At 38.5% G+C, this 27,793-nt stretch overlaps 1 protein-coding gene across 2 annotated transcripts in view; it reads left to right on the forward strand.

The window, feature by feature from the left end:
* The first annotated feature begins 5,242 nt into the window (after positions 1–5,242).
* Positions 5,243–27,793, forward strand: part of NFX1 (nuclear transcription factor, X-box binding 1) — a 44,589-nt gene continuing 22,038 nt past the window's right edge. For both annotated transcript variants that reach the window (XM_087961133.1, XM_087961134.1), the window contains exons 1-12: positions 5,243–5,371; positions 6,824–7,816; positions 11,455–11,616; positions 12,475–12,552; positions 15,001–15,106; positions 15,657–15,728; positions 17,422–17,561; positions 19,108–19,189; positions 19,285–19,502; positions 21,338–21,435; positions 23,670–23,700; positions 25,149–25,231. In XM_087961133.1, coding sequence (XP_087817259.1) covers positions 5,344–5,371; positions 6,824–7,816; positions 11,455–11,616; positions 12,475–12,552; positions 15,001–15,106; positions 15,657–15,728; positions 17,422–17,561; positions 19,108–19,189; positions 19,285–19,502; positions 21,338–21,435; positions 23,670–23,700; positions 25,149–25,231 — 2,091 coding nt within the window. In that variant the 5' untranslated portion in view covers positions 5,243–5,343. The remainder of the gene's footprint in view (positions 5,372–6,823; positions 7,817–11,454; positions 11,617–12,474; positions 12,553–15,000; positions 15,107–15,656; positions 15,729–17,421; positions 17,562–19,107; positions 19,190–19,284; positions 19,503–21,337; positions 21,436–23,669; positions 23,701–25,148; positions 25,232–27,793) is intronic.

A 27,793-nucleotide genomic window follows, 5' to 3' on the forward strand; every position in this document is an offset into this window, starting at 1 on the left:
CCAATACTCTGGCTGTAGAGTTTTGTATTATATAAAGTTTCTGAATTCTCCAGGATCCTTCAAGAGCAACCCTGGGTGTAATACATTGCATTTATCTAATTTATCTAGTAAGGTATCCTGCTTCAGCTGGTGAAAGGTGCTTCACACACAAGTCATTGGTACTTTGAATGTCAAAGATGGATTTAGAGCAACCTTCAGTTCTTTTCTTTTTTTTCTTAATTATTATCAAGTGGGGGGGGGGGGGGGGGTTCTTTTTTTTTTTTTAAGGTGGGTGATTGTTTCACCCACCTTCTTTTCTGGTTGTCTTCTCTTTCCTTTTACTTTTCACAGCATTGGACTTCTCCAGAAAGCTAAGTCTTTACATAATGTCTCCAAATTACAGTAATTTAAGCATAATCATTTGTGCCCTAAGTAATAATTCCAAGTTTTGTTCAATGATCCGTTTATTTTCTTGACTACTCATTCTGATCTTTGTAGGTATAGACATTGCAGCATCTGAAAATATTTTCTAGGGCATGGATGTCAAACTCACTATGTCATGTTTTTGTCATGTGACATATCAATTTTTTCCCTTTGCAGAGCTAGGGTGGGCATGGCCTGCATATGATGCTTCCGGCCCATGGGCCGCTAGTTTGGCACCCCTGTTCTGGGATCTACAGATCTACTCTACCAAGTGCCAGTCTGCAGTGTATTACTTGTCTGCCTGTTTCTTATTATTGACAGTTGATCCTATAAAAGGCAGAACCTATCCACTTTGATATCTTGTCATGCTAAGGCTGGTTTTGGTACCTTTAACTTAGTTTTAATTCCATTTTATTTTTACTGCATTCCTTGACTTTTATCACTGGAACTTGTAAATTCTTTACATGTTTGGGTATCAGTATAGTGCCATCAGCATAGCAAGGTTATTGATGTTTCTTCTTCCAATGTATTATGCTATCTCTTCCAAACAACCTTCTGTGTGGGTGGTGGTATTCGGTATATAGATTGATTGAACATATATACAGTATTTAGCATTTAGGTTGAATAAATGTGAGTTAGATGACCATTAGTTTGTTAGCATGTGAAATGAAGGACATCAATGATGGTTTGCACACTATATTGTTTCCTTTCTTTGGTGTGTAGAGTAGCCTCTTCCAATCTGTTGGCCACACTGTCATTCTCCAGATTTCTTGGCATAGCCTGGTCACTTGATTACTTTATTAATTCTTCTGTTGTTTCTTATATTTTGTGCAAATATTACATCAATTCTTGTAGCCTTCTGATTTGGTAATAATTGGAGTGTTTGCTAACTTCATCTTTTAGTACTAAAAGTTCTTTTAGATAAGGAATATATTACGCATATTTTGGATCCTATACAGTATTTTGGTATAATCCTTCAATCTTTCTTTGATCTTTGAATTAGTTACCGTCCATTGGCATTCTTTAACGTATTAATTTGAATTTGGAATCTCCTTCTGAATAGAGAGATCTTGTGAAAAATTTCCTTGTTTTTCCAAGTCTGTTTCCATCTTTAGTGCCCTTACAGTTATCGTTATAATGCTGTTTGTTATCTCTTCTAACAGCTCTCTGTACTTCTTTATTAAGTTTTCTCTGTCTTGGCTTTGGCTTCTCATGTCTTCTTTTCATGGATTGTGATGATACCCAGTTTGCTTTTTTCTATTTATTGATCTTTTCAAATATCTTTGTATATTAATCCTTAATAGCTTCTTTAAATTCATTCCATTATTCTAACCATTCTTCTAGTTTTTATCAGTGACATTCAGGAAAATTTTGTTAAAGTGGTGGGCAAATATGCTATAAAATGTTATATTGTGGAAATTGGTTGACATTCTTTGTGTTTTAGCTTAACTTGGAAGCTGCACATGAGCAGATAGTAATCTGTCAGTTAGGCCTTGGCCATGGCTTGCTGTTATAACTGAGCACTTCCATCTCCTTTTACCAAAAATGTACTTGGATTATTTTTGTATACCATCTGGTGATATATAAAATACAGAGATAGATTAGTTGTTATTTTGCATTAGTTGTTGTTTTGATACAAAAAGATACGGGTTTTATTTCAAACATCCAAACATTTATTCCCTCAGGTACATTTACAGTTTAGATTTCTCAAATATAGTAGAAGTATCTAGTCATACTGAGATTTAAAATATGTTTGTTGATTCAACTGTTGTGAATTATGGAGACAAAATTCTACTTGAAGTCTAGAAAAACCCTTAAAATATTAGTTGCAAAGTACTTGATTTTAAAAATTTATTTCAAGTTGTGCCTGCAATTTCCAATATGACTTTTTGCCCCTTACTTTTATAATACTTTCCCCATAAAATTAAATGTTCATTAGTCTCAACATCAAAACCCAATCTATGACCCACAAGACTCAAACATGTCTAGTTGCTCTTAATCCGAGAAGGGAATGCCTTGTCTATTATGTTAGTGATCCTAGCAATCACCATGTCCTTAATGGAAATACATAACAAGCTTTCCAACAGAATCCACAAATATTCATTCAGCACACATGTAGTTGCTGAAATATAAGCCTAATGATATTTTTGGAAATCTGGTAAATTAAAACCACCATCCTTAATAGATTATCTCTGTTTAGCTACTGAAATCCTAGATGAACTTCTTTCCCAAATAAATTCCTTATTTTCCTCAATATCATATCTATCTCAAATATTTATGCAGCACAAACACTGGAATACATCTTAATACATTCAGTAGATTAAACTTGAAGCATCATTCTACTCCCATCAATTTAGCAGAATTTTAATACATCCATTATCTAAGGAATTAAGCATCTAAGGCTTGTAACATACCTAATTGTAACATACTTAATTGTAACATACTCGTAACATACTTAATTGTTTAGGAATATAAAGTCCTAGATGCTTAGTATGGATTTTGGTGGGTTTATTTTTCCTCATTTGGAAATATGCTGATTGGTGTTAGTTGAAATAATGTCTAAGGTGGGGGTAGAGTGACTCTACTGACACTGTGGTTACTGGATGTTAGGCGTATTAAATGGTTCTCAATTCCCCAGCAATTCAAAATCACGACCAGCTTTTTTTTTCAGCAGCTGTTTCTCCTGAAGCAGTGTTTCTCAAAGTGTGATCTAAAGAATCCTGGGGGTACGTCAACGCTCTTTCAGGGGTCCATGAAATCAAAATGATTTGTCAGTCTGTGTTAAAAAATAATACAGCATTAAAATTCTATCAAAAAATTATGAGAAGCAGTAGTGACAGCAAATGTGTCAGCTTTAATTTTCAATACAGTAAATATAGCAGAGAGAGTTCTTGATTTACAACCCTTTGTTTAGCGATCGTTTGAAGTTACAACGGCACTGAAAGTAATTTATGATCAGTTCTTGCATATATGACTGGCAGCAGCCCCATGATCACATGATCAAAATTTGGGCAGCTGGCAAATGGCGTGTATGTATGACAGTTGCAGCATTATGGGATCATGGGATTGCCATTTGTGACTTTCCCAGCCAGCTTCCAACAAGCAAAGTCAATGCGGGAAACTCGATTCACTTGATGGCCATGTGATTCATTTAACAACTGCAATGATTCATTTCACAACCATGGTGACAAAAATTGTGTGATTCACTTAACAACCACCTTGCTTAGCAACAGAAATTCCAGTCCTAATTGTGGTTGTAAGTGGAGGACTACCTATATAACCCAAAGAAAAGCTGTTTTGGGTTTCTCCATAATATTTTAAAAATGGGAAGTATTATACATGGTGGAAGAGAAGTTAAGGAGCTTTCATAGTAAAAAAAATAATTTCCATTATTGTGTCCTTGCTAAAATGGGAAAAAGATAAGATGGTCAAAAGTATTAGAGGAGAAATAATTATTTTGAAATAACCATCATTCTGTTTTCAAGAAAGATTATTCCAACCAGTTCTGATTCAGGTTTTCAGAAATAGTGACATTTACAGCAGTATTAATAAAGTATAAATCTGCTCTTTTTGTAGGCATGGAGATCGATCTATAATGGCTTCATCTTGCTGGTGAAACCCCATTTTCATATTATTGTTATTAACAAAAGGCAGATTGCTTAACTATCCTAAACTATCATATCTTGAATTTCTGCATATTTCTACTTCTTTTTGTCTATGTGAATGTGTGTTGAAAATATATTGACATCCTGATAACAATCATTAAAGAAGAAAATATGTGGGGGAAACTGCTAATGCCATCTTTGCCGCAATCTGCTTCTAATTTTGGAGACAGAATGTGGAAGTTGTTTTGGCTGAAGGCATCCTCAGTTCTTCTCCTGATATATTGTCATTAAAACACAGACCTCACTATTTGGGAGGCCTGAGATTTTTCACTATAAACATATTGGTTGATTTGACTCAATGTAGCACACTGGGTAAATTAAGGCCATTTCTTTTAGCAATCAGGCTGCACTTTTTAATATTTACATGAAACTTCTGGGACCAAGAGCTAATTCATCAAGATATATCAGTAGAGTGATGATACCCAATTGAATTTTTTACCCCAGGCTGGGTAGAACGTTGTCAATGGCTTAATTTAATGTCTTAAAGTTGATAGGGTTGGATGAATGAAACAGGTTAAATCCAAGATCGATGAAATGATTTGTCATTAAACTGCCATTGGGCCATTGTACCTAAGGACAACATATAGTACGATGCTGAAAGCTGAGGCAATTCTGCCTCCCAACATCTGACATCCGAACCTCCCTGACATTGGCACAACCATGATCTAGATGACTGAGAATCTATATACATACACACACACACACAGAGAGAGAGAGAGAGAGAGAGAGAGAGACGTCTGTGTGCTATCCCAACAGCCTGCTTCTCTGCTCAAAATGAAATCACAGAGGTGGAAAAAGCCACTTGTTTTAAGGCACCTGTTCACTGCAATTTTAAAAAGAGGATCCTGGGGAGAAAAGCTCACACTGAATGAACCTCAGCTTCGATTCTTTGAAGATCACTGCTAGATTCAATATCAATCGAGGTGAATATGGCATTCCCAATTTTTCCCCTGCGGCTGAGAACTTCCTCGTTTTTGGCAGGCTAGGGTTTTTGGCTGGCTATAAGCATCCGTTGGCCTATTTTGGCAACACCGTCCGTAGAAATCAGAGCCACGCCGATACGTTTTCCCGCTCTACCAGGTGGGAACCCCCCCTCCCCCCAGCGACGAGGCGAGCCGGCCGGAGGGTGGCGTGAGGCGAAGAGGGGGCGGGCTGAGCACGGCGCCTGCGCGTCGCAAAGGGACGGGTAGGAGCGCTTCGGAGTAGCTTCGCGGAAGGGCGGGAGCTCGGTTTGTTGAGGTGGCGGGTCGGTTGGGAGCGTGGTTCGGCGCGAGGCATGGCGGAGGCGGCTCTGCCAAACTCAGGTAAGACCTCCGGGGACTTGGAAGAAGAGAGGAAGAGGGGGGGGTCACCCCGGGACAACCCCGATTGGGGAGAGTGGAACAAGAGCCTGAGATGACTGAGCCAGACCCGACCCGACCCAACCGTGGAGGCCGAGCTTTTCGTCCCGTTCCCGGAAGGGGGGAAAAAGCCGGAGACTTTGGCTTCTCGGGCACCACCTCTGCCAACGGTACCATTCCACTCTTGGTCCCTTCTCGGCAAAACTGAGGTCCCCCCTTCACCCCCCCACCCCGAGGCCTGGAGGAGACGGGAATGTTCCGCTTGTAACGACCGCCAGAGCAACTTCTTGCCTCCCTTGACTGCAGACTGCAGTGGGATTTAACAGAGCAAGAACGGCTTCTCTGTTTATTGTAGGTCCTTCTTCTCCTACTCGCCTGTCTGGATCAGGTGCTATATAGCAGCTCTTAACATTAAAATTACCAAGGTGATTAAATGGCATATAATTCCAGGTGAGAGACACCGGGAATGTGTCGTGAGAAGCAGAAGCGGGGGGGTGGGGGAGAGAGGAATGAATATTCATTCCAGCCGTGCTTTGCTGCTGCAGTGCATCTTGCATCAACAGATGTGACGCTCATATAAAAGGGGGCATCCTGACTATCCAGTCCAGATCGTTGCCAGTGGGACAGAAAAACATCAAGACCGGAATGCTTTTAAAAAACTTCAGAATACCGACTCAAAGGGTCACCCTAAGGAATTAGGCTTATTTCCAATTGCATGGCATTATATTGAGAGGCTGTTTGATTTTATTCGTATGTGCACCAGAGACTGCAATTTGGAAAGATGAAGACTGTAGAAGCTGTTAAATGTTATTTCCGAACAGCAGTGGCTTAGCTCTGAAAACATACTCTCCTCCTTTTCTGGAGTCAAGCACGGTGATCGTTTGAAATGAAATGTATAATTATTTCAGATTTATTTTCTTTAAAAATAGTACCCTGGGTTTAAGAAATGTTTTCTTTTAAAATTTAGCTTTATGCATTAATATTTTCAGAGTAGTTGCCAGGTAGGAACTACTAATTGTGATTAAAAAATACTTGCTTTCCTAAAATAACAGCAGGATGTTCATAGAGAGTTTAATACTGAGCTACAGCTTAAAAAACAAATTAGATATGATATTTAAAGATAACCTGTTTACAAAATGTAACCATTTTATAACATACAACAGTATTATTAATGAATATGATCACTATACTGCTTTTTAAAATAGTGCTGTTGTAATTGCTGTGTCTTACTGTTTGAGAAAGTGGTAATATCATGGTGTAAGGAAACAACTGTCTTTGATAATAAATGCATTGGCTCACAAGAACAGTTTTCTAAAAGTGATGAATAGCTTCTATGTTATTTACCCCTATTGATTAAAATGTCTTCCCTGAATAGTGATATGCTTGTTTCATAGTATATGTTTTCCTTTTTCTTAGGTGTCTTAAATCCAGATGCAACTGATTTTGTTCCAAGAGAAAGACAGATTTTCAATTCAAGTTGGAGCAATCAGTCCAGGCTGGAATTTGATAGTGATTCAAGCAGAAATTCTTTACCTTCTTCTGTTCAACCTAGGCATAGCAAATGTGTAGATTCAGTTACAGATCATAATACTTTCTATAGCCCAGAAAGCCAGCATGGATGTCAGTCAGAGTCTTCACGATTTCACAGTATTGGTAAAACGAAAAGCAATAGCTTACATAGTCAACGGTGGCAAAGATCAAGGAATGATCGAACACATGGGAAAAATCAAATGAAGCAAATACCTGCAGGGAGCACAGAGGATTCTCGGTGTTTAGACACTAGATTAGGGCGTAGGATGAATCATAGAGAATACAGTGATTTCTCTTCAGACAGTGAGAAAGAAGCTGCTACTGCAAATAACAGAGGAGCAAAGCCGAAGAAGACATATTTGATGCATTCACGTGGAAGAGGATTGAAAGAAAAAGAGAAACATTCATCTGAAAGGGAAAAAAGAATATCCACTAAGTGGAAAGAAAAGGCTTTTGAAAATATTCCAGCAGCAGATTTGACCCAATCCGATTCATCTGAAACATCTGTTGGAAAAGCAGTATCTGATGGCTTTTCTGACAATAGCATTGCAAGAAGAAAATATCCTTTTGCAAACAGGCATTTTAGGGAACCTGCATGGAATAAAGAAATTGGCAAAAAACAAGATACATCCAGAAGTAAAAATGCAAAACATGTTAAGAATGCATCTCTTCCACATCCTCCCAGAGAACGCACCAGTGAGAAGAGGAAAGAATCTGTGCTACAAGAAAGAGGTCCAAACTTGGTGAGTGTGGCAGAGAAACAGCCGTTTTGTAAGGCAACTACACGTGATGAGAGGAAACCACTTCTTCAAGAAGGATATAAAAACAGACGCTGGAAAAAGCAAAACGAAGCACCAAAGAGCAAAGAAACTCATACAGGTAAATTTAGAAACTCTTAATACAGTAGATTTATTACTGTAGCCAAGTCATATACCAGTAGCAGAAAGATATTTTAGTAAAAAGCTTATGATACATAATTTGTGATTGTGATGTTGCGATATGAAGCCATTGATAAAGAAGCAAAAACATGGTTCTGGTACTATTGTGTAGCAATAGAAACTGCCATCTCTTAATAAGCATGCTTTTATTTCTCTCTTTTCCCCCATTCCCATGCCCCTATTTTTACAGAGCAATTCCAAATTGTTATAGCAGTTAGAGAAATCACGTTCACAGCTCTTCTTCCTATTGAATAATGTTGCTGATTAGTTTTTTATACAGTTCAGGTTTTGAACTGAATGTGATAGTTTATTTGCTTTCCATCTAGAGCAGGGATCCCCAACCTTTTACGCCGCGCGGCCCGGTTCGGCGTCAGCTGGGCCCGCGGCCCGGTTCGGCGTCAGCTGGCGCCGCCATCTTTTTTGCGAAAAATCACTTCCGGTGGCGTCACGGAAGTGATTTTCGTCAAAAAATGGCAGCGCAGCGCGCTTCCAGTGAGCTTTTCGGGTAGAAATGGCTTTCTACCGGAAAGCTCACGAGCTCGCGGCGCCGCCATCTTTTTGACGAAAAATTGCTTTTTTACCAAAAAGATGGCGGCGCCCAGCAACCAGCGACCCGGTAAGGCTTGTTCAGCGGACGGTGCGGTCCGCGGACCGGCAGTGGGACCCCTGACTAGAGCACTAGTTGGAAAGCCTTAAGAATGTGTCCTAGAGAACAGTGTAGTTGTTGGAGATTTATCAGGAGTTCTTCATAATGTCTAAAGTTTCAAGCTTGTAAAGATCTTTGGGTGCATAGTGCAAGACCCTCTATGTTCATATAAGGCTATAGGTGAATCCTAAGAGTTAATCTTTGTCTTTGGGACATGTGGAACATGTCCCAAATTTTCTTCAGCTCACAAGCATGTGAAGTTCCACAGCAACTGAGGCAATGACATAGTTCAGGGGTCCCCAACCACCGGTCCGCGGACCGGTACCGGTCCGTGGAGCACTCTGTACCGGGCCGCAAAGGAAAAAAAATTAAAAAAAATGGCGGCTTTCTTCGCCTTCGGTGAATGCTGCTGGGATCGGGGATCAAGGACACAAATGAGAGAAGGGGAGGGAGGAAGCAACCGAAGCCTGTCCTGCTCTCTGGCTCAGTGGCTTCGGCTTCCTCCCGCCTCATTCCTCTCTCAGTCGCTCTCTCGCTCCTCCACCAGCCCAGGAAGAAACTGCTTCAAAGAAGCCGGGGGGTGGTGGCTTTTCCTGTCGGCGCAGCTCCTCCGAAGCGCCCGTTTCACCCCCACCCCGCCGCCAATCAATCCAGGTTCAATCCAGTCCTCCGTCCTGCCTGCCTTGGTTTCTGGTAGTTTCGGAGCAGCTTCGGCTGAGAATAATAACTATTCGCCTCTTTTTCTCAGCCGAAGCTGCTCCGAAACTACCAGAAACCAAGGCAGGCAGGCAGAACGGAGCACTGGATTGAACCGCGGCGGCGGGCGGGCGGGTGAACGGGCGCTTCGGAGGATCCGAAACCACCAGAAACGAAGGCAGGCAGGCAGAACGGAGCACTGGATTGAACGGCGGGGCGGGGGTGAACGGGCGCTTCAGAGAAGCTGCGCTCCGAAACCACCAGAAACGAAGGCAGGCAGGCAGAACGGAGGATTGAACCGTGGGTGGCGGGGTGGGGGTGAACGGGCGCTTTGGGGAAGCTGCGCCGACAGGAAAAGCCACCCTGCCGGCTTCTTTGAAGCAGTTTCTTCCTGGGCTGGTGGAAGAGTGAGAGAGCGACTGAGAGAGGAACGAGGCAGACACCTGAGGGATGAGGCTGAGGGAGGGAGGGAGACACCTGAGGGATGGGGCTGATGAAGGCAGGGCCGAGAGGCGAGGCTTCTCAGCCGTCCTGCAGGGACTATCTGTCGCTCAGGGTTGCAATGAGGAGGCATTGGTGTTCCCTGAACTTGGTGGTTTGCTGGCAGACGTTTTATTACCCGACTAGGTAACAACATCAGATGTTACCTAGTCAGATAATGAAACGTCTGCAAGCAAACCACCAAACTCGACTCCCCCCGGTCCTTGAAAAAGTGTTTCTGAGTGAAACTGGTCCCTGGCACAAAAAAGGTTGGGGACCACTGACATAGTTCACACATTGTACCAAGCTATGGTTTGCTTAATCATTTTTTGCCTAAGCCATATTTTGTTGGGTTCATGCCTGCTATTAAACCAGAAATTGTTATTTACAAGCCACAATATATGCATTCAGACTTTTACACTATGGTATGGCTTATGATGTTGATGTCAATGTGCCGCAGCTCGCTTTCCCGGCTCTGCCCAGCCCGTACGGCTCCGGCGCAGCCCTGGTGGGATGAGCGGAGGGCCCGGCGGGGAGGCGCTCGCTGCCTTGATGAGAACTCTGCCGCCAGGCAGGAGGGCCCGCCTGTCAGCTGCGCTGGGCGCCCCAGGCGAAGCTCTTTGCGCTCTGCCCGGCACCAGGCAGGGATGGCGGCTGGGCGCTTCTCCCAAGGTGGACCAATGCTGCGCTGCGGCCCTGGGAGATTTGCCTCCCCACGTGGGGTTGGGCTGCCCTCTCGGGCAGGGGAGGCTTTGTTGTAGTAGGGTGTCGTTTTTAAAATAATTGGCTTTACCTTCGAAGGCAAAGGGAAGGCGGCAACAGGAGCGCCTGAAGCCAAGTGTCTTCTCAGGGCTCCGGTTGCAGGGAGGAGCCCTGGCTGGCCGCACGTGGCTGCGCCAAACGCGGCGTTGCTCTAACGCCGCAGCAGCAAGGGAGAAGGGAAAGCAATGGTGGCGGAAGGTCTCCCGATATGAAGTGCCCCACCAACGCAGGCAGCACCATATCCGGGCATGCAACAAAAGTACTTCCTAACGGCAAGCCCCCCTGCCATTCCCCCCCATTTCACATGTTTAATATGGGCCTTAATTTGGGGGGAGGGACTTAATTTGATTTTATGCCAATAAAACATGGTGGGGCTTCCTATTGGTGGAGGCCGTATTGTTGGAGAAACACGGTATTTATAACAACTTCTTGAAATGCAGTATCATTGAGAAGGCACTGACCTAATATTGTAATGTCAGCAGCTGCATGATGTTTTTAATCTTTCTTGTACTGCTGAGTAGCCTGATGTTCTGTCACTGATGTTTAATGACAATTATGCTCTTGCTGTATAAGTGGACTACTGCTTGCAGAAAATCAGATTGTCTGCTTCAGTAATGAAAAAAGTGAATATTTAGATAATGGTACTGTTAATGCCAGGATTTGAAAAAAATGGGGAATAGCATAGTACATGATGTTTTTTAATAAGGTGATGTTTGAAAGGGACCTTTGGAATGATCTAGCTATACAGGGACAGATGTTCTATCTGAAAAGGTGCTTTTGACATAATAAATGGATTACTGGCTTTATATACTAGTTCGGACCAAATAGTCTCCATTACAACACTGTGCTTAAATGAATCTTGCCACTAAATTTGCAACAAATATGCTACATTAATGTAGGTATATTTCTGACTTACTACATTTTAGTAAATATATTAAATACTTGTGTACTAGTATTTAGTATGTTTAATATTTTTAAACTAAAATCTCTCCTAGGGTCTCTGATAGAGCAGCTTACCTCAGAAAAATATGAATGTATGGTATGTTGTGAGGTGATCCGTGTGGTAGCCCCAGTTTGGAGCTGTCGGAATTGCTATCATGTTTTCCACTTAAGCTGCATTAAGAAGTGGGCAAGATCTCCAGCAGCACAGATTGAAGGTTAGTATGTCCTCCTGTTAAATGTATTGAAAAATTCATTACATTGGAATCAAGCATTTGATTTTTCATACAGTATTAAACCAGATTATTAGAAGAATGCATCAAGTAAATTAATGCATAACAAATGTGTTATGCATTAAATTAAAACATGCATTAAAACAGTTCAGTACATAAGACTTTTCTACTCCTTTAAATCATGAGGGCCACTTTGGTGTAGTGCCGTGGTGGCGAACCTATGACACGTGTGCCATAGGTGGCACGCAGAGCCCTCTCTGTGGACATGTGCGCCGTCGCCCCAGCTCAGCACCACTGTGCATGTGTGCACACCTCCCTCCAGCCAGCTGGTCTTCCGGTCTCTGCTGCACATGCGCGGGGAGGTGGCATGCATGCATGGGGGCGGGGCATATGCACAGGGGGGCACGTGTGGGGGCAGGGTGCGTGCATGCAGGGCACTCATGCATGGGATGCATGCATGCATGTGCAGGACACGCATGTGTTGCATTTCGGTTATGAGCGCACACTTTGGGCACTTGTTGCCAAAAAGGTTTGCCATCACTGTTCTAGTGGTTAAGGCACTAGCCTATAAACCAGGAGCCTGTGAATTCTAGTCCTGCCTTAAGTATGAAAGCCAGCTGGGTGACTTTGAGCCAGTCATTTTCTCTTAGTCCAACCCAGCTCACACCTTGTTGTTATGGGGGAAATAGGAGTAGAAGGGAGTATTAGGTATGTTCACTACATGGAGTTATTAAAAAAATAGCGGGATAAAAAACTAAACAAAATAAACAATAGGTGATCAAATATACCTTGAAATAAGTTGGGAAAATTAAATTGGGGAATGGGTGTTTGCTTGTTTTCTAGATGGTAACAGTGGCTGGCGATGCCCTGCGTGTCAAAATGTTTCATCACAAGTTCCTAGTATTTATACCTGTTTTTGTGGTGAGTGTTTTTTCTAATTTGGTCTCATAAGCAAATACCTAGTCATGGGTCATTTAAGCCTGGTCTGTTTAGATATATAGGCTTGATTTATAAGAAAATAATGGAAGGAAAATATCCATCCCTTCTCTCTTTTATAACTCGTTAGAATCTCTGTACGGTCTTCTTGAACAATTTGAGGTTATTGAAACTCGAGAGGGAATAGATTATTAGTAGAGAATTTGTAGTATTTGCTTCTGGAACAAGTAAAGTTGCTTCAGATTTGGCTTAACTAGGGTAAAAGAGTCATGTCTTCTGGGCTTGCATGGTAATTGTGCAAGGTCAGGTTTGTTTTCTTGAGCATATGTAGCTATTGTTCATGCTCTGCAAAAGGCATTGTTGCTTAAAAAGTTGGCTCACAACAGGGTTACTTAATCCTAAAATATGACCCCTGATTTTCCTCCCTTTCTGGGGGGCTTCCAAACTGGTCCTGGTGGGCTACGGCATGAAGAAACTCCAGATCCAGTGTGTGGTGGAGGATAACAAAGTTGGGACAGATATCCTGGAAGAGGAGATTACCAAATTTGAAGATTACAGTATGTGCAGTGTTGACATAGTTGCTTTCAACAAGTCTAATGGCAAACTTTTTACCCTTTCTAAAGCTAATAAATGGTTAAGAGTTGGAGAGCAAAAAAAAAAAAAAAAAAAGATTTGCAATTGATTTTTAAGTTGCATATATAGTATTTAAAACATTTGTATTTCTGATTGTTTTGCATGATCATTTGTTATGGGCTACCTCTAAAAGACAAATTAATGTACATTTTTATAGTGAATGGTACTTTTAGGATTTTAGAGATAAAACTTTTATGAGAAATCCTTTTGATGTTTTTGTAAGATGCTCTACTATTCTGGTATCTATTACTATAAAGTTATCTACATATAAATCTGATGTGTTTTTTTCTCCAATTGGTTTCCACTAACAAAAATGAAAAGATTGCCTTTGGAATAGTAAAATAAAGTGGTGATGTGTGTATGTGTGTGTATGTATGTATGTAATTCTCAACTTATAACTGTTCATTTAGCAACTGTTTGAAGTTGTGATGGCCTCAGAAAATCAAGTTACAATCTGTACTCCCACTTATGACAATCGCAACCCCTCCTGCAGTCATGTGATTGGAATTCAGGCACTAGTTTTGCTGTATGGTTTCAACATCCTGTGGTCATGTAATTACAATTTGCAACTTTTTTTGCCACTTTGTAGCAAAAGGCACCCATTTAACAATAATGTGAACCATTTAACAACTGCTCCAAAAATTGTCATAAAATCAGGTCTGACTCAATTTACTACTTCAATGATTTACAATGGAAATTCAAGTCTCAATTGTGATCATAATATAAGGACTACCAGTACAGGTAATCCTCAACTAAAACAATTTTGTGACCATTCAAAGTTACAACAGCACTGAAAAAAGTGACTTATGACCATTTTTCACACTTTACAACCATTGCAGTATCCCCATGGTCACATGATCAAAATTCAGATACTTGACAACTGGTTCATATTTATGACCGTTACTGTGTCCCAAGGTCATGTGATAACCTTTTGTGGAGCTTCTGACAAGCAAAGTCAGTGGGGAAGCCAGATTCACTTAACAATCATGTTACTAACATAATTGCAGTGATTCCCTTAACAACTGTGGCAAGAAAGGTTGTAAAATGGGGCCAAATTCACTTAACAAAAGGAAATTTTGGGTTCAGTTGTCATAAGTTGAGGACTACCTGCAGTTTTCATTTGCCAGTATTGGTAACAGTCTTTATAAAATATACCTGTCTTATATAGTAGAGATGCTCTCATGTTTTCATTGCTATATAGCTTATCACTATGGAAACATTCAGTTCCATGTTTTAAAGTATATGTTGAATAAAATTAGATAGAATTAAGATTCATAGTAAAGTACTAATAGTTATTAATCTAACTCTTTTGGTTCTTTAAAGACATGTATATTTTTAAAGGTCTGTGATGGAAAAAAGGATACATACTGTAGGTTAAATTTGTTAGAATAACAAAAAGCTGAATTTATTTATCATATTTATATAACCACCCATCTAACAAAATGTGAACTGGTGACATACAATGTAGTTACAAGTACAATTATTTCTGTTTCCCATTATTGAATGGTAGTTTATATAAAATAAATATTGAATATAGAAATAGAGAAGGAAATATAATGATAAAAGGTATCTCTAGGAACTTGACCAAGCTTACCATTATCATGCAATATGAGTTGAATCCATTGTATTTTTAAGACTTGTGTGTTCATATAGTACACTAAATATGCCTTACAGTTCACATTATAGCTTTCTATATTGCATGAAGCCAGTCTGTATATATATATATAGTGATTTGATTTTTATGGAAAGCATAACATAACATTTAAATGTTATAAATAAATATTTCTGGGTTCTTCCTAGGCCGGGTAAAAAATCCTGAATGGAATAGAAATGAAATACCACATAGTTGTGGAGAATTGTGTAGAAAGAAAAGATCAGCTCAAGATTGTCCACATTTATGTAATATGTAAGTCTGTGAATACTTTTTTTATTTTTTGAAAAATATTTCTTTACAGCTTGAATATGGGTTTTAGATAATATGGGACATCACAGTCATCTTATTCGTTGGGCACAAGATTTGAGTTATTACAATAAATTGGTTCTTATAAGAACCGAGCTTAGAATGTCAGCTGCTATCTACCTATTTTTCATTGGTCTCTCTATCCTTTTTACATTGTAGCACTTATGAAATTGCATAATTTCTTGAATATACGAGCCTAAGCAAAGAATCAGAAAAGTGTATATAATTGTGTATATTTATGCATAAAATGCATACATAAATAGGTAGCAGCTAACATGCTAAGCTAGGTTATTATAAGAACAAGTTTGTTATATTAACACAAATGTTAATTGTTTATTCTTCATAACATGCAGAACTTATACTTGTACAGAATTAACATCTATTGGTTCTAAATCAGAAATAAATTAGAATATTAAGTTAATTATATAGGAAATATGTTAGCACAGCTAGGTAAAAATGAAGTATAAATACTGCACAACTTTTATTTGTTTCTTAGACTTTGTCATCCAGGACCTTGCCCATCCTGCCCTGCTTTTATGACCAAAAAATGTGAATGTGGACGTACAAGGTAATTTAGTGTGCATTAGAAAACTTGCAACCTTGGTTTTTATAAGTTATTTTTTAAAGTGTCATTGGACTATTACAAATGTTAAGCATAACATATCTATTCTTGGGGAATTGCCTTGTTCTTTCTAAGGGTCTAGTCTCCTAGACAACATATGAATATGCGTAGTTAGAATATGCTTGTGTAGTGCCCTCCCTCATTTGGGTTTCAGCCAGTGCTTTTTAATGACAGTCAATCTGTTACCAAAATTAGAATACTGCTGCTGGGAAAAAAAATCCTTGAGGAATTCATAAGAAGGAATTAATATTTAGGATATGGAATTAAATGTTTATGTTTTCTGCAGATACAATGAATAATATTTAAGGTTTTACAGTACAACTCTTTGAAACATGCTTGGTATCTTGGATTTCCTAGCAATAGCATGATCTTTTATGATTTACACCACAAGTAGTTCCTAGGATTAATTGTGCCCCTGCTATCAATTCCATAAAATAAAATTTTCCATAAAATAAAAATTTTCAGAAGAGTTTAGCATTTAGAAATAATTTTGATAGAATTAGAGAAGTGAAGGATAATCTATGGGTTTATCATTACATTTTTTTCACATGCTGTTGAGATTGAAAATGCCAAAATTTGACAATCCTATTTTTTTAATTATGGTTCTTAAAGTACTTTTTCTTTAGGCTTTGGAATAAAACCATGTCCTTTCATTCAAACTTAGAAAAATAATGAATGGCTAATATTGCAAGGCAATATTTAGGTTTCTAATGTTATATTATTCTAATGTGTCTACAGTATAATATATAAGGTTTAGCATTATTATGCACAATTCTAGATTAGATGAAATCTGAATTTGGATGTGATGGGTAAGCTATTTTGTTAGATTTTGACTTATGATATGTGAACTCAGCCATTGTGATTTATAAATCATAATTTATTACTTAGGTTCTGTAAACCCAACCATTACATCTTGCTATCCAGGCCATTATTAGTGAGGATTTTATAATACTGTTTTTTTACAGATCACAAACGATGTAAAAAATAAAGGGGATAAATTTTAGATATTTTTGCCTTTATTTCTGTATTTTTTGTTATATTGGAATATGGACACACAGTTAATCTGTGCTTAATGAAAAATGTACATCTGAAAGGGAGGAGATAAATGTTTTTCCCAACCAAATTATTAATTAAAAATAGAGAACTTATACCATGTTAAAGCTTAGATTTTATAAAGTTCATATTTTATAAAGTTTTTCATGAACCAGAGTTCTTCACGGAAATGGTTTAATTTTTATTTTAAGCTGCAACAGCAGATAAATACAGTTACCTTTCTTAAAACTACTAATTTAAACTTAAATTTTGGAATAAAATGCTATGTGTAGCTACAACAGTACAATAATAAAGAATGGGTTTGAGCTTTCCAGTGGTGCAAAAATGTTATGTTCAAAACGTTGATCCTATTGTGTGGAAATAATTTTTCTGCTTAAATAAAATTCCCTATTGTTTGCAGTATTATGAAATTGTACCCCCCCCCTTAATTTAGCAAGACCCCTAAAGCAAATACCAAAATTTTCAGTAAGTTTCATCCCTACTAATCAATAGCTTTTTATTAAACAAAAACCTTTGAGTAAACAGTTCAAGTGTGAATATTTGATCCATCATTGCTGGTGACTGATTTAGTTTTCTTCTTCTACAGCCATTCAGTTCGCTGTGGGTATTCTACTGCAATTCAATGTACTAATATATGTGGGAATGTTTTGAATTGTGGTAAACATAATTGTACCCAGATATGCCATTCTGGAAAATGCCTGCCATGTGAATTGACTGTAAAACAAGGTAAGAATTTCATGATTTTTTAAAATTTATTTATAAGTACCACTTGTGTGAGATTTACAGAATTACTGTTTCTCTAGGATCAATTTTCTACTAGGGTTAGGTCTAGGTACGCACTGGTATATATGCATAATGAAGAATACAACACTGGGCTTTCCTATGGCCTTTCACAGTTTGCGTTAGAAAATAGAATTGCTATGATGGTAGAATGATAATAATATTACTATGTTGAAAAAATACAATATGTAGTAGGTGAGAAATTTTGACAAAAGAACTGTGCTTGTCTGTAATTTCCATGTAAAATCAGGAGATTGTAAGTTCAAATCCTGGCTTAGCCCTGAAAACCAGTTGATAGACTTAGGGCCAGTGACTCTCTTTCAGCCCATCCCACCTCACTGGATTGTTACGGATAAAATCAGAGGAGAAGGTACATTAGATATATTTACTACTTTGAAATATTTGTAAACGTAATAAGTACTTTTAGGTCCTAACTACTTTTGGGAGGTCTATTGTAACTTCAAACTGTCTCTAAGTGATTGGTTATAAGTCGAGGACTACCTATCATCCAAATATATAGTAGAGCATTTAAATTATGTAATACAATAATTCAATGAGTCCCTTTTTTATTTGTTTTAATATAATAATAGCTTACAGTTTAATTCAGCATATCTAAAAATGGATTGCCCAGCTCTTAATTTCTTTAGGTATTAAAGGTAGTCTTTGATTGATGATCACAATTCAGCCTGATATTTAGGTCGTAAGTAGTTGTAGTCATTAAATGAGTCATCATAAGACTTTTTTCAACTTTACAACTGTATTATGGCTTTCCCAGGATGGATAGAAAATGGACAAAGAGGAAAATGCGTGCTGAAGGGAGACAAAGAATTCCCTCTCAGTGCACAGAAGGGAACTTCAATGTTAAGATCTTTGAAAAGAAGCTTAGATCTTTGTGATTCAAACTTTTTTTCTGCAGCCCAGTTGGAGAGAGACCACCCTATGTGAGGTGAAATCAGTTTTTCAGGAAACACTTTTGTCAATGGGGCGGGTGAAGAAGTCCCTTCATGAGGGATTTTTTTTTCACCCAGCTTGATAGCAAAAATGCTGTTTGCTAGAGAGATTCTGCCCCAGGTAGGATGGAGTCTCTCTAGAAGGCAGTGTTTTTGTTCTCAGAGTGACTGGGTAAAAAAGATCCTTCACAAGGGACTTTAGTGTCTACTTGACAATAATAAAAATAGTAAAAATTCTTTCTGGATCAATTATGGGCATAAAGTAGTTCACAGATATTTTATTACATAAGTACTCATTCAGAATAAAAATAGAAAAATCATTAGGTAAAAGATGAAAACAATTTTCAATAGCATATACTTATTAAATATATAGGAAAAATATAGGTTTCATTAATTTTGTATTAATTTTTTTATCTGACCCAAATACTAGTTCTCGATATGTATTATATTTCTAAAGAAATAATTCCTTCTTCTCAGAAAAAATGCCTTTTCTTAAGCATCTTTATGCATCTTAAGCATCTGTGATGTGTTTTTCTGTTCAGTATGTTACTGTGGGAGCACCTCTCGAGAAGTGTTATGTGGAGCAAGTGAAGATTGGTTTTCATGCCTGAGAACTTGTGGGAAGTAAGAAAATAGCTTATTTAACATATTTTATTGCTATATTTTTCCATTTTTATTATCAATATAACATTACAAACCAATTATAATTCTAATTTCAGAAAATTATCCTGTGGAATGCATAATTGTGAACAAGTATGCCATCCCCAGCCCTGTCAGCCCTGTCCACGGCTTCCACAAATAGTGCACTGTTGTCCTTGTGGACAGACTTCTCTTAGTAAATTACTAGAGTTGGGGTGTATGGAACGTAAACTCTGCACAGATCCTATCCCATCGTGTGGAAGAACATGTGGAAAACCTTTACCTTGTAGTAGCTATGGTAATTCAACATTGCTTGCTTCTATATTTAAAAATGTATTGTGCTTTAATTATCACATTTGCAAAATGAAATACTAAAAGCATAATTTTGAACAAAAATAACTCATTTCCATAATGATAAATTTTAGTTTAGAAAAACAGACATTTTGAGAGAATGATGGATAAAAAAATGATGTTTATGGTTGATTTGTTTATAATGGAAGATTGAAAGAATCAGTAAAAACAACTGAATATTCTGGGACAGACTTTTTTTTTAATAGTGTAAGGAGTAGGTCATGGGAAAATAGACGTAGAAGAAAAGAAAGAAAGTAGAATGAACAAAGAATGACTGCAGAAGGTTACAAATTATTTATCAAAAAGTATAAATAGATTAAACTTCCAGCACAATTGATGTGAAATGGGCATAAGAAAAGATGTAGAACAGATGGCATAAGTTACAGAATGTTCAAAAGTGTGTGCGAAGTATGAATTCACACTCCTGGAATGAAGAAGTGAAAGAGACTATGGATGAAGAAAACATAAAGGTAATCCTTAACATGTGTCCCCAATTGAAACCAGAATGTTAGTTGTAGAGCAAAGTCAACAATCACAACCCCAGCTTTCCTGATAGGGGTTGTTAAGTGATTTTGCAGATTGTTAAGCAGAGTCCCATATAAAGGTTTCAGGAGTGTTTCAGGTATGGGGGAGGCCCTGGGATGCCTAATGCAGATTGTGCATGAGTTTGGGGGATGCTGCAGTGTGAAACACAGGTAATGCATGCTATACAGACCAGATTTTGCTTTTCAGAAAATTCCTGAGAAATATAATACGAATAAAAAATGTACCATATTTTTCGCACTATAAGACACCCCCCCCCAAAAAAAAAAGTGGCTGGAAATGTCTGTGCGTCTTATAGAGTGAATGTTGCTGAAGCCCCGTCCACCCACCAGCCCCCACCCTTTGGCCTCTGCCTCCCAGCAATTTGCCTCCTTGCAGCAAACAGCAAACAGGCTGGTCGGCTTCAGCATAGCCTGATTTAGCACGAGCAGTTGATTGGCAGTTGGATCAGCCTCCCGGAATACCACCAATCAGTTGTTTCAGGCTGCAGTGATCGCTGCCACCCATCACTGCTGCCATTCATTACCACCTCTACATGCCCCGTTTTTGACCTCCGTGCACCCTACTTTTGGCCTCTGCATGTCCTATTTTCGGCCTCCACGTGCCCCGTTTTTGGCCTGTTCCAGCGGGGAGCGACAGTGGCGATGGGCAGCAACGATCCCCGCAACCTGGAACAGCTGATCCACGGTATTCCGGGAGGCCGATCCAACCGCCAGTCAGTTGCTCATGCTAAATCAGGCTGTGCTGAAACTGACCAGGCTGTTTGCTGTTTGCTGCAAGGAGGCAAATTGCTGGGAGGCAGAAGCAGATTTTTTTTTTCTTGTTTTCCTCCCCAAAAGCTAGGTGCATCTTATAGTCTGGAGCGTCTTATAATGCAAAAAATACAGTACTTAAAATAGTGTATGCCGGAATTGTCATCACTAATCAATGTAGTCAAGTGATGTCACGCTTTATGACCACATTACTTAGTGACAGAAATTGTGGTCTCAATTGTCTTAGATTGAGGACTACATGTAGTAGGGTGTTATCTTCCTAACCTGCCTCACAACATCTTTTGTTATCTATATACATAATTAAAAAACTGGATTTCAAGATTGGTTCTGAAAGCAGTGCATTTGGTTTTTTAAAAAAAGGTCTAAATTGGCTTAGTTGTGCCTATTGATTAATAATAAAAATCACAGTTGGATTATCCTAGAACACTAAAACTTACGTTCAAAATGCTTCTCAAATTTTACATAGATGCTGTGCATACATGTGAAAATCTTTGCCATGAAGGCGAATGTGGGCAGTGTTCTCGCACATCAAAGGTCTACTGCAGATGTGCCTTAAAATTAAAGGTAATAATTAAAAAGCAAAATGTTGAAACTGAAACAAATGCAGATAATAAAATCTGCTATGCCTGTCTGTTTCCCCTATGAGATTATTCTTTAATCTTGTCCTGTGAAATCTTTTGTGTTTTGTGTCTTCTTCAATATATTTATGAAACATTAATTACTTTTCCAATTATTATCACAATACTGTTTAACAATTTGGTCCAAAAGGCTAAGTGTATGTATATTTAATGGATCATTTTTGGAAAGAGAGCATCCATTTTTCCAAATTTTCTAAATTTAAAATTACATCATTATGGCAATTTGCATAATTTCATTTAATATCATTTCACAAATTATACAAATTGCCACAAATGAGATAATTGTCGGCTAAGTTTCATTTTATTTTTAAGCTCCTTGTCTAAACCACATTGTATTCAATGTATCTATTATGGGACAATATTGAAATGAAAATCTTAAGGTTCTTAATTAGGGGTTTGCTAAATTAAGATTTCCCTTGTATTTTTGTATCTTGATAACTGATAAAAGTAAATAGAAACTTTATTTGGGTCATTGACCAATGAAAATACAGTCAATAAAACAAACAAAATTAACCCATAGCATCAAAGACTGTTGGCAAGAGCATTTATACATTGCCCCGTAGTTCTTTACAGCGCACTCTGGGCAGTTTACAATGTCAGCATATTGCCCCCAACAAACTGGGTGCTCACTTTATCAACCTCGTAAGGATGGAAGGCTCAGTCAACATTGAGCCCCATCAGAATTGAACTCCAGGATATGCAGTGGATATAGAAAGTCTCTTAAAACACCCTCTTAAAATGCCAAGTTTTTGAGATGTTAAAAAAAAAAAAAAAAAATCAGACCAGATAAATCACTTTCCACCTTTAATATATAAACTGTACAATACAGTTGAATACAAAGTGAAATCATTTAGGGGGGAAATCACAATGGACAATAACAATAAAAAACTTACAATAACATGCGGGAGTCCCACTTCTTCTCCTTGCTTATGGTGGGGCAAGAGGCCATGTGGGATGCCAATGCTGTCACCATGAGGTGGTGGGTGGAGCTGCCCCACACCCCCAGTACCGGCTTACCTCAGGGCCCTTCAGCCAGGCTATACATGCCTCGACACCTGCCTCACCTCATGACGGCGGCTCTGGCAGCCCCATCCAGCAGGATTCCGTGTGGCCACTGGCCCACTTCTGCTTGCTCGCGGCCGCAAGCGATCAGGAGACAGAACGATGCGCCGGTGCCATGGCCATGAGGCAAGGTGGGCGATGAAATTGCCCCATGCACCCCTGCACCAGCTTAACTCAGAGCCCCCACAGCCTGGCCATCCACACCCCGACACTTGCGTCATGGCCGTGGAACTAGCATACCACTTGGCCTCCTACTTCATTGCAGAAGCAGTGGGCTAGCGGCCATGTGGGCTTCTACTATACATGGTTGTTGCTTCTGTCATGAGGCAGTTGTCAGGGCATGGATGGTCTGGTTGAGGGAACCCTGAGGTAATCCGGTGTGGAGCTCTTGGGGTGGCTCCACCTCGCCTCGTGGCTGTGGCATCGCGAGCAACAAAGACAGAATGGGCAGCTGGCCAGCTGTGTAGGTTCTTAAGTAGGACTTATTTTGGGGGCAGAGCTTATATTAGGTACATGGGTAAAAAAATACTAGGTCTTCTTTTCGGGGAAACTACAATCTGATTGATTCTGAACATAGTCACATGTGGATATTCATGCAGTCAAATCATTCATTTTTAATTGTTATTTTCCCTCTAAAAGATTTCAGTTTTTTTCAACTGAATTGTACAGCTTATATGTACAATTAAAGGTGGATACAATTCTGAAGTGACCTATCTTGGTCTGATTTTTTTTACATCTCGAAAACTGGGTATTTTAACAGCGGTGTAAACTTACATATCCACTGTATGTGGCATATTTAATCTGTAAGTCATTATTCCAATAGGATCTTCTATTTCTCAGATTTCTAGATGTGAGTTTAATTTCAATTCAGCGAAGAAAATGCATACTTTCCTATTTCCAAAACTTAGCTGACTCCATGTAGAATCAGTAACATTTTTTAACATAAGGGGAATTTTTCAACTGCTAAGCTGGCTGTAAAGAATACCTTTTGTTCTCTGCAAACAATAAGATTGTGAAGTACATGTTGCATCATACTGCTTTATCTTCCTTAAATGTCAGAATGATAGTATAGATATTTACAATTTAATTTCCTTTTAGGAAGTTCCATGTGCCTCTCTCAAAAATCAAGGTAAATAATCTTAACATCATATACTGGCATATAATAAATATTAGACAGAAGCATTTGGCTACTGGCCATTAACAGTTTAAGGCCCACTTTCACTTGTCAACTTTTTTCTAATGTTAAAAAGCACACACACACACACACACATATACATACATACATACATACATATATATATATATATATATATATATATATATATATATATATATATATATATGTTTTCTTAAGTTTTAGGGTACTTACATGTATGATGTTGGCTTGGTTGGGTATTTTCCCACGTCATTGTAGTTGTTCTTTTAAAGTTGTAGCAGCGTTTCAGCAGAATCTCAGCAGAAGCCTGATGATGGCAGATGAGATTCTGCTGAAAGCGTTCTACAACTAAAGAACAACTACAATAACGGCGAAAATACTCCGAATAACATCATATATATATATATATATATATATATATATATATATATATATATATATATATATATATATATATATATATATACACACACACACACACACACACACACACACACACACACACACACACACACACACAAAGTATGTGAATAGTTGATATTACTATTTTGATATACCACGAATAGTTGGAAAGCCAGAGCTTATTGAATATGTTATGCTATGATATGTTTTTTAAAAAATTGGGTTTTAGCTAGTGATGTCTACTTTCTATTAGAACAGGGGTGTCAAACTCAAGGCCCGTGGGCTGAATCTAGCCCACAATGTCTTGGATCCGGCCTGAGGAGCCATTCTGGTCTACCCAGTGCGAAGGGGAAAGATCAGGCCAGTGTGGCTTCAGCCCAGTGTGGCTTCGGCCCAATGCAAAAAGGAAAGATTGGGCCAGCGTGGCTTCAGCCTGGTGTACCCAATGCCCCCCCTGAGGTCAACCACAGCCCTCAATGAAATTGAGTTTGACACCCCTGCTGTATACCATCAACATTTACCTTGGGTTTAGAGATCCTAGAACAGCAGAAGGTCATATAGAAAAGAGAACAAAAGATTAAAAAATGAAGAATATCCATTAGAAGATGGAGATAAATATAATATCATAGATGGTTAACATATTCCCGTCAAGATTATATTTTGCACATTTTTATAGAAGCTGAAGAAAATTATTTCACATTTATGAAATGCACAGATTATTCTTAAGTACAGACTAATTGCCTTTAATTACCATTAATCAATTTCAGTTTTTCTATTTCTGTTCTATTTTGAATAAGCGACACAATAAATATATTGAAATGTAATTTTTCAGTATTATTTTTTTGTTAAAAAGCTTTTTGAATTCTGAAGTTAGCTAGTGTTATTTGTTTTCCTTCCTTTTGATTATAAATGTTTTGCAGTGGCTAAAATATCTAATAACAGAGAACATAAAACAGTTATTTCAAATTACATTAACTATCAATTCATAATAATAATTGAAACATTTTCTTGTTTTAAAGTTAAAGTTCCTTTCTTATGTGACAAAAGATGCAACAAAAAATTGTCGTGCGGACGACACAAATGTAATGAAACATGCTGTGTGGTAAGTTCATGAATGCGTGAAAGAAGGAGCCGTGTCAGTATAATTACACTGTTATTTTAATTGTGTGGTTAGCAAGATTGACCAATAATCAGAATGCATAATCATCCTGAATTTCACTAATAATCAGTTGAAGAAATCATTTTTTAGTTTTTAGTGACTGAAACTGAATTGGTTGAAAACATGAGTTGGAAACAGTTTCCTTATTGTTGTTATTCATGAGTATATTTTGACTTCTGATTTTTATCAAGTGGCTAGTCAAGATTACTGGCAAAAAAACAAGACATAAACAATTGCATTGTTCAAATAGAAATATTTAATGTTACTATTCATTAATTCTATTCAGGAAATTCTATTAATTCTATTCTTTTCCTAAAATCAGAAAGTGTAGGATCAAGCACAGATTTTCAGAGGTCCTTCCTAGCTTTACTGTTTAGGCAGGCCCAGGTTAAGCAACTGCACAGTCCAAAACCAGATGGGAGAGGAGGGAAGAATTCAAGGTAGCCATATCCTAGAATCTCTCAGGATATGTCCAGTAGGCTACAAGGTTTTAACTTTAGTTTGGCTAGATTTTGTCCATTATAAAGGTAAAGCTTTCCCTCGCATATACATGCTAGTCATTTCTGGCTCTAGGAGGTGGTGCTCATCTCCATTACAAAGCCAAAGAGCCAGTGCTTTCTGAAGACGTCTCCAGGGTCATGTGGCCGGCATGACTAAACGCAGAAGGCGCATAGAACGCTGTTACCTTCCCACCAAAGTGGTCCCTGTTTTTCTACTTGCATTTTTACATGTTTTCGAACTGCTAGGTTAGCAGAAGCTGGGACAAGTAACGGGAGCTCACTCCGTTAGACAGTGCTAGGGATTCGAACTGCCGAAGCTCAACGTCTTAGCCACTGAGCCATTGCATCCTTGGTCTGTCCATTACATATAAGCAAATAAAGGATTGGACTCAATTGGATCTCGCTTTGTAGTTTTTAGACTTGGACCTGACAATAACAAATGTATGTCATCAAAGTTGACAAGCTTAGTACAGGTAGTCCTTGTTAACTGAGTGCCTTGCTCAGCAATCATTTACAACGATGCTGAAAAATAACTTTACAACTAATGCCAACATTTATGACTTTCACAGTGTTCCTCAGTCATGTGATTATCATTACAGTAATATGTGTTGTCCTATGCCTAATCTGTTGTTTCTCCCTCCCCTTGAGAGGTAGCAAAGGAAGGGCTTGCAAGAGAGGAAACAGAGTCACAATGGGGCATACACATTGAAAGCACTGCATTGGTGCCAACGCTGTGAATGCAAACAGTTTAACCCACTCTATGTCTACTTGCAGGTAGTCCTTGACATAGGGCCATAACGGAGCCTTCCCATTATGGTAGTATGTCATAACGGTCATAAAATGTGTGATTTAATTACCTTTTTTGTGGCAGTTGCCGTAGTAGTTGTTAAGCAAATTCAGTGGTTTTCTATGGACACAGTTGTGCCCCAAAATGGAAATGTTAAGTTTTTGGCAAAACAATTGTAAATGTGGTCACATGACTGGATGCTGTAAACAGCCATTATTGTGGCTATGTTGCCAAGTTCCAAAAGTTTGCCTAAACCAACAACTTCAAATACAAGTCATACGTCCCCTTTTTGGGCTGGTCATAGCTTTGACCTGTCACTAAGCAACTGGTCATAAATTGAGGACTACCTATAGTCAATCTTTTGCTTTCCAATTTCTCCACTTGGAGAGTGGAGCATGGTTGAAAAAAACCCCAACAATTTTTATAAGTAATTATACTGTGCTTGACTTACCTCTCGCCCACCCTGATAAAATTATTAGCACACAATGGGGAATGCAGTTAGTTTGTATTAGTTTTTTTATTTGTTTGTTTTTAAATTTCAATTAAAATATTTTTTTTAAAAAAGCAGAAAATATGAAACTGTTTTGTCTTGTCAGTTTCTAACCAGCCAGTCCAGTTCTTCTGGGTGAACATTCTGAAGGCATAGGAGTAAGGAAAAGGAAAGCATAATTGCAGTCACATGATTTCCCACTTAGCAACCACTTCCCTTAGCAATGGAGTTGCTGGGCCCAATTGTGGTTGCCAAATGAGGACTATCTGTAATGGTAACTAGTACCATAGATGTAAGTGTTCAGACACATTTCTTGCCAGTTCCGCCAACTGGAAATCCAGAACAACTAGGATCAAGGAGCACTTCTTAATGGCAATTCTACTCTTTTGTGGCGGAGGAGGCACGATGCTACCCAGAACCTTGTAAATTTCAGTCCTCGACTCTGATTTCCTAATAAACATTGCATCTGTTTTGTTCTTCATTATTGAGCCTATTACCATACTTAAACATCAGTCAAATGAATCCTTTGTTTAAGTCTGTCTGCATAGCTTACTTCAAAATTCCAGATAAATTCTCATAATGGTTCATACTGATACTGAACTAGTTGTCAGGCTACAGAACTTTTCCCATTCACTCAACTAGAATGAACTTCTGAAAACGTATCAAAAAGGAATCCTTTATTGAGATGAGACAATTCATGTAGGAGTTCAAAGCAGCGTCTGAGGTCT

This window comes from Notechis scutatus, chromosome 3, assembly GCF_049901735.1.
Source record: "Notechis scutatus isolate UNSWTSFEM ecotype Mainland chromosome 3, rNotScu1.2, whole genome shotgun sequence".
Taxonomy (NCBI): Eukaryota; Metazoa; Chordata; class Lepidosauria; order Squamata; family Elapidae; genus Notechis; species Notechis scutatus.